At 40.1% G+C, this 7,106-nt stretch overlaps 1 protein-coding gene across 4 annotated transcripts in view; it reads left to right on the top strand.

Moving 5' to 3' along the window:
- Positions 1 to 413: 413 nt before the first annotated feature.
- hnf1ba (HNF1 homeobox Ba) overlaps positions 414 to 7,106 on the top strand; it is a 19,556-nt gene continuing 12,863 nt past the window's right edge. Inside the window, exons 1-5 of one of the 4 annotated variants that reach the window (XM_034867517.1) lie at positions 414 to 552; positions 3,036 to 3,447; positions 5,317 to 5,516; positions 5,856 to 6,123; positions 6,219 to 6,436. In XM_034867517.1, the coding sequence (XP_034723408.1) occupies positions 3,068 to 3,447; positions 5,317 to 5,516; positions 5,856 to 6,123; positions 6,219 to 6,436 (1,066 nt within the window). In that variant the 5' untranslated portion in view covers positions 414 to 552; positions 3,036 to 3,067. Of the gene's footprint in view, positions 553 to 2,769; positions 3,448 to 5,316; positions 5,517 to 5,855; positions 6,124 to 6,218; positions 6,437 to 7,106 lie in introns of those variants that run through there. The other 3 variants (XM_034867519.1, XM_034867516.1, XM_034867518.1) reach the window with 3 other exon arrangements.

The following is a 7,106-nucleotide window of genomic DNA, read 5'->3' as shown; positions in this document are numbered from 1 at the left end:
AAGATGACTGTGAAACAATATTCTACCTAGCAATCATTATAGATAGCAGTTAGCCTAAGTTTAAATGCTAATGTAGCTTAGCTTTACTCTTTAACTTTAAGACCACAAAACAACACAAGGTCAAGTGCATCACAGACAACATACTGTATCAATACTTACACTTTTTATCTCTTGTAAGAATCCAGTAGTGCTGCTGGTAAGGGTGTCTGCCCCCAAAACCGAAATCTTGTTTGCCTCACTTCACTGTTCACCTGGCTGTCACTCAAAAACTCATAAGCCAATGGGGACGTACTCCCGACAAGACCCGCCCACCCGAAAGGTGTGTGACAGAAGTGCAAGCCAAAAGTCAGGAAGCCGAAGGAGGGAGCGTAACAGACCAATACACATATTCATTTGTCTTCAAAAGGTTACTTTTGAGATGAGAATTTAATTTTTACTTTCAGTGAGTATTATTTGTTTGATACTTAAGAAGTTTTGTTTGAATATATGGTTTCTATGCCAACTGCGTCCCTGACCCTAACCTGCTGTACAGTAATCTTCTTCTGGTTCCAGGTCAGTTTTCAGGCTCCCACTCTAAACCACCTTTACCTGAGTTACACTTTACATGTCATTCATCTCATGTGGCTTCACATTAAGTCAACATCTATGAATATCTTTTAGTATTTCAATACATTTTCAAATACGAATATTTATTATTATTATCAATGTCATTTTGGATAGACTACAAACAGCCTGCTATTTTTTTGCAGTGTTTATGTAGCCATTTCTAATAGTTCATGCAATAATTAATTGCATGAATTATTGCAATCATAAATTTGTTTGGGAAAGTGACAGTTTTACCTCTTACGTCTCATTTCAGATGCCATGGCATTTCACTGTGAAGGGTGTTTTTGCCATTTCATTTTTGTTAAGTCAATCTTTGTCACTTCTGACACACACACACACACACACAAGGTCGGAGTGTCGCTATAAGCTTAAAATATTCGTTTCTAAACCCAAAGGTGTGAGTCAGTCTATTTGTTGGCCCCCCTCAAAAACGAGATCTCAACGGGTTTATTCTAATAAACACACTGAACATATCCCCCGTGCTGATAATAAGCTGTGACATGTCAACACATCAAGATGTCGCCTACAATGTGCAGCTCTATAAATTTCTTTTAGCATGTATCTGTTTTTTCTTTTTTCCCCATAATGATTTGACACTAACTGTTTAACTTGTCTCCCCGTCGTGTGAAATGATCCATGCGTCTGGCACGAGTCCAACTTGGGTTTTTAACTTTAAGTGCCCAACCATTTTTTGATTTCGACATTTTCCAGTAACTACATGTTCTCATCTAAAGCCACTATTATAACCATAGCCATATACATTATACATATAATAAGATATGGCTATGGTTATAGTAGTGGGCTTAGATATACTGTATATACATATTATAGCCATGTAGCCACAGGCCTCCCTGACGGATTTGATGTTGAATATTCGTCAGATCACCATGGAAAATGCAGCAGTTTTGCACATTCAAGTTTCAGAAATAATTGCTGTGACTGAGTTGTAAACCACATCAGGACATCAACACATCCAGACTCATATAAAACATAACATAAAACGTTCGCGCATTTTACTTTTTAAGAATCATCTCCCCTTTTTTAAGATTCATCTCCCCTTTTTTGATTTGATATTGTCTATGCTGTATGTAGCCCATGACATCTAATTTGATATATGCAAAAAAACACGTTTAGGAGAAGTTTACAATAAAAATTTTGATGGGTTTGCTTGAACTTTAAAGTCCGATGGGACAGCTTTAACATCGCGCTGCACCTGCTGCTGGGAGTCCCTCTAATGTCTGGCTTTGTGTCAGAGGAGACTATTAGTTTAAATGAGGGCAAACAGCTAAACAGCTTTATTATTGTATACAGAAGAAGATCACATGGAAACAAAGGCGGAAAGGTCCCTAATAACTCCAGTCTGCTCTTACATGAACGATCTGAGTGATCCTGAGTGAAGTGAAGGTTTTCTAATAAAGTGAGATAAAACAAGGCGTTTCCATTAAGGGACCCAAATGGTTTATATTGTCCCTGGCATTGTGCTCTGATAAGAGACAATTTAGACCATTTCAAACTTTAAAAAGGGATTCTTGTCCCGAGGTATAGCCTAGAGTAGCCTAGAGGCTACTGTTACACTAAATCTTTTTAGGTGAAATACTAATACAATACTCCTATTTCATTATTACTGTAACGCTAAAAATAGAGCTCCATGGATTATTATTAGAGATTATTTCTACTAAATAGTGGCTGCTTTTTCAAATAAAGTTGGAAAACGTATTCTAATTCGCCTACTGCATAACAATTTAAATGCATAAACATTTCTACATGGCCAATTGATGTGACACTATTTGCCTAAAACTAATGAGATTAGGCATCTCCAAAGGAAACAAACACGCAACAACAGCTCATTAACACCTATACGATTTTCCCATTAGGCAATAATAAGTACACTTTAATAGCTTAATAATGTAGCCTAAATAAAGTCATTTAACAAGTCAAATAAATACATAGGCTACACATTGTTTCCCGGACCACTACTTCAAGGCCTTATGATAAAACCGCTGGATCTAGCGGTGTGAATATAATTGCAGCTCGCCTTTCTTAAAAGTCTTTATGGCATATACAACAGGGTCCAAAGTCCATGAAAGTTTTGCTGATAAGGGGGAGCCAATAAAAGCAGCAGTGTTGCAGTGTAAACACATGTCTACCTCGGCCCAGAGCGGGCCTTATTCAGTGGATTTACATAAGGCTCCCATCAGCCGGCCCACTCATTACCACGTTTTATACCCCCCTGCACTCAGAAAGCATCATGACAAAGTAGCTCCATCCTGCTCTGCAACAGGGAAGTGAAGCAGCTTCTCGGAGCAGGTGTCTGAAGCGGTAAACTCCCCACAACACTGGAGCGGAGAGCAAGGAAGGAACTTTATTTTGACTTTTTTTTTTAATTATTATATCCCTCTATATCCTTCGTTTTTCCCCCTCTGCTGCAGCGCGCACACAGCAGGCCTATGTTGTGTTTTTAATGTTCTCTAAAATGGTATCCAAGCTGACATCCCTGCAGCAGGAGCTCCTCAGCGCCCTGCTGGACTCAGGGGTTACCAAAGATGTTCTGATCCAGGCCCTGGATGATATGGACCTCAACGCGCCGGTCTTTGGAGTAAAACTGGAGAACATATCCATGTCACCCGCTCCTCCTCACAGCGGCAAGATGAACGGGGCGGACGCCGACTCCAAGCCCGTCTTCCACACGCTCACCAACGGCCACAGCAAGGGCAAGCTGTCCGGGGACGAGGGCTCCGAGGACGGGGACGACTACGACACCCCGCCGATCCTGAAGGAGCTGCAGTCGCTCAACACGGAAGAGGCCGCCGAGCAGAGGGCGGAGGTGGATCGCATGTTATCGTAAGTGTTCCTACTTTATCCAAGTTTTTTTTAACTGTGGAAAAAAAAAAAGTTGAAAATGAAGACTAAGCGCGTTATTAGGGGTGAAATGAGAAAGTGACTACACGCGCTCGGGGTTATCATTTTTTACTGGAGCGCAGTTCAAATAATTGTTAGACAATAAAGCAGATATTTTATTAAATTGGCCTTTTTTTTATAGCCTTTTAAAAATGCATTTTCCTTCTTTGTTTACAATTTTAAAATAACCCGCCGCGGTTCTGTTTTCACAGTCTGGTTACTAATTATCCACATGGATTATTATTTCTTTACCTTTGGAAAATATCAGCTGAACTTAAATCTATTTATTATTAACTAGGGGCCTATATACCCCCCCCCCCTCCTAAGGATAGGCTAAAAATCCGGCAAAGGGCGACATGAAGAGAAAGTAAGCTAAACAATTTATGGCTGAGAATTTACAGGCAAAAAACCGAGTAGCCTGTAATTATTTAATATTAACACTTTTAATAAATACGATAATAGCCCACAATAATAATAATAATAATACCTACTACTACTAATTTTACTAGGCCTATTACTACTACTACTAATAACAATAATAGTCACAATAATGCATTTTGATTTATATTTGATTAGGACTCAAATTTGTTTCCATTTGTTCATTTGTCTGTCATGCCAAAATAAAATATAACTCGTGATCCCTAAATTCCATTCAGAGGACTTGATTCACTGCAAAATAAATATTTAAGGCTGAAACAAGACCGGAAGAATATCAAAACTAAGCCACGTGTGGTTAAGTTATTATTAATTTTATTCTATAAATCATCAACTGAAAGATACACAGTGGCGTGTGATTAGAGTGAATGGAGATCGGGTTATTCATTGTCAAAAGTTATAAACTAACATCTCCCACTTAACCCGCAGACTTATGTAGGCCTCCACGTTCTCCTAATCAAACAGACGCGTGTACATTCGCTCCAGTTACCGACGACGGTGTGTCTATCCCGGGTAACCGGCCAAGGCTCCGGTATACCTCCGGGGAGCTTTTGGTACATATCCTTGCTGCTGCAGAACTATGACGTTAAGTCCTAATGAAAAATGTGAAGGGCTTATTCTACAGGTAAGAACATAATTTTAATGCTAAATTCATATATGGAGTCAAAGTTAATATTTACACAAGTAGGCCCTGAATGTAATTTCTTAAATACATAAACACCATTATTTTTTGGAGTGAATTTCGCATTTCTTTGAGATTAAATTCATTTAAAGACAAGTATATTACTGTACCGTGACGTAATGAAGAACATCTGATAGGCCTGTGGATAAATACATACATATGTAGCTTACAGTGACTATTTTTCGGAGGCCAAGTTTTTATACATTTTACAAATAGCATATAAAAAAATCTGACAAATTTATCTTTTCATTTGCTTTTTTTTGTCCATGCTTGCTTCACATTTACACAAACCCTGTCCAACTGTTGCCAGGCTAAGTCTAAGTTTCTCAACCAGCCTGAATCCACTTAAACTAACTTTTGAAAAAACTGTAGAGCCTACTGAACGGGCGACGTTGATACACACAACAGGTCGTCAGTGAGTGGACTTGTTGCCCTTTAAACTGGAGGCCTTGAAAAAGCTAAAGAAAAGGAACAAGTTCATGTGTGTTTGATCAGTGTATTTCATAAATACACAACTTTTATATCAACTTACAACCAAACTCCTGGTTACCTTTAATTCATTTGACCAAACAACTTTAATTCAGCCATAAATGTGAGTAAAGGTGTGTTTGCTCTTTTCTACTTCCCTCTAAAAGCTGCACTTAGTCCAGTGGTAAAATGACTGATTTGTGCTGCTGTGTTTTATCTGAACCCAGAGAGGATCCATGGCGTGCTGCCCGCATGATCAAAGGTTACATGCAACAGCACAACATCCCCCAACGGGAGGTGGTGGACGTTACAGGACTGAACCAATCTCACCTCTCCCAGCATCTCAACAAAGGCACGCCCATGAAAACACAGAAGCGAGCGGCCCTCTACACCTGGTACGTCAGGAAACAGCGGGAAATTCTCAGACGTAAGTTAATATTTGAGTTTCTCACAGCCTCGCCCTGGCCTGTAATGTGTAGTTGACAGCAAAACAGCTCTTTATTTGGGTTGAGAACCTGCAGGGATATCAAGTTGGGTTGGACATTTTGTCATTAGGCTGGATGACATAATCTTGCTAAGTACTGAAAACTGAAGTTTGCCAAAATGCATCTAAAGGAAAACAAATTACTTGTTGATTCATTAAAAAACACACTATCATCTGTCTGACTAACTTCTACTTTTACAATCTGTGTTTTCTTTCTGTGGTTTTGCAATAAAAGAAAGCATTTTGAAACGTATATTGAATGTAGCTCTTCTTGTTTTGCAGAGTTCAACCAGGCAGTGCTAGGCTCTGGCAGCAACATGACAGACAAAGGCAATCAGGATCAGGTGTTTTTTTTCCCAGAGTTCAACCCGTCCGGTCAGGGCATGGGACCGCCCGGTGAAGAGGTTGGCAGCGAACCCTCCTGCAAGAAAATGAGACGTAACCGTTTCAAATGGGGCCCTGCGTCCCAACAAATCCTGTACCAGGCCTATGAAAGGCAGAAAAACCCCAGCAAGGAGGAGAGGGAATCATTGGTAGAAGAGTGCAACAGGTTGATTAACATGACCTTCCTCTACCTTCTTAGACAAATACAAACCAAACGATATCAATCCTAATTTTTTAACCTTGTTCACCTGTTTTCTGCAGAGCTGAATGTCTTCAGAGAGGCGTCTCCCCCTCCAAAGCTCAGGGCCTCGGCTCTAATCTGGTCACCGAAGTGCGAGTCTACAACTGGTTTGCCAACCGGCGTAAAGAGGAAGCCTTCAGGCAGAAGCTGGCCATGGACTCCGTCAGCCTACCACCCCACAGTATGAACCCTCTGCTGTCACACAGCTCGCCACATCATACCAGCATTTCACCTCCCAGTAAGATGCCAAGTGGCGTTGCTTTGCATGCAGTTTAACATCACACAGACAGACAGAATGTAACTTGTCTTTAAAAGAGAACTCCACCGATTTAGTGATCCTTTAACATTGTCCGATAGTTTAAAAAGAAAAGTTCCATAATCGATACAGCACGAGCCAAGATATTGTATTTTTCATTTCATGCATTTTTTGTCATTGTCTGAACCTGGTGCCTACATTACTTACATAACTGCAGAACTTCTCAAGACTTTTACACAGACTTTTATGTGTAAAGGTCCCTTTTATGCGTCCCATGCAGATTCATTGCTTAGTAGTGACAGAGTATGCATGAAATACATCAGTTTACAAAGAAAATATATATTTAAGACAATTGGGCAGAGAATTGCATGATTTAGTAATTCTGTGTGAAAATACAGTCAATACTGGCTAATGTAACATGGTTAAAAGCACAGTTGATGTGATCAGAGAGGCAGAGAAAGAGGGGGCAAGTGATCAATGAGTGTGAGTGAGTGAGCTGAGCAAATGCCATTGTTATTCTGATCTTTGAAAACACACTGAGAACAATTCACATTGTACCTGCAATCTCCACTCCAAAGTCAGCATGGAGAAGCATGACACAAAGGGCAGCAATCCTGTGACAGGCCAGGGTCAGGCCAGGGGCAGTGAGGGG

Source organism: Etheostoma cragini, chromosome 3, assembly GCF_013103735.1.
Source record: "Etheostoma cragini isolate CJK2018 chromosome 3, CSU_Ecrag_1.0, whole genome shotgun sequence".
Taxonomy (NCBI): domain Eukaryota; kingdom Metazoa; phylum Chordata; class Actinopteri; order Perciformes; family Percidae; genus Etheostoma; species Etheostoma cragini.
The sequence above is the reverse complement of the archived record's forward strand: the minus strand, read 5'-3'. Positions and strand labels throughout refer to the sequence as shown.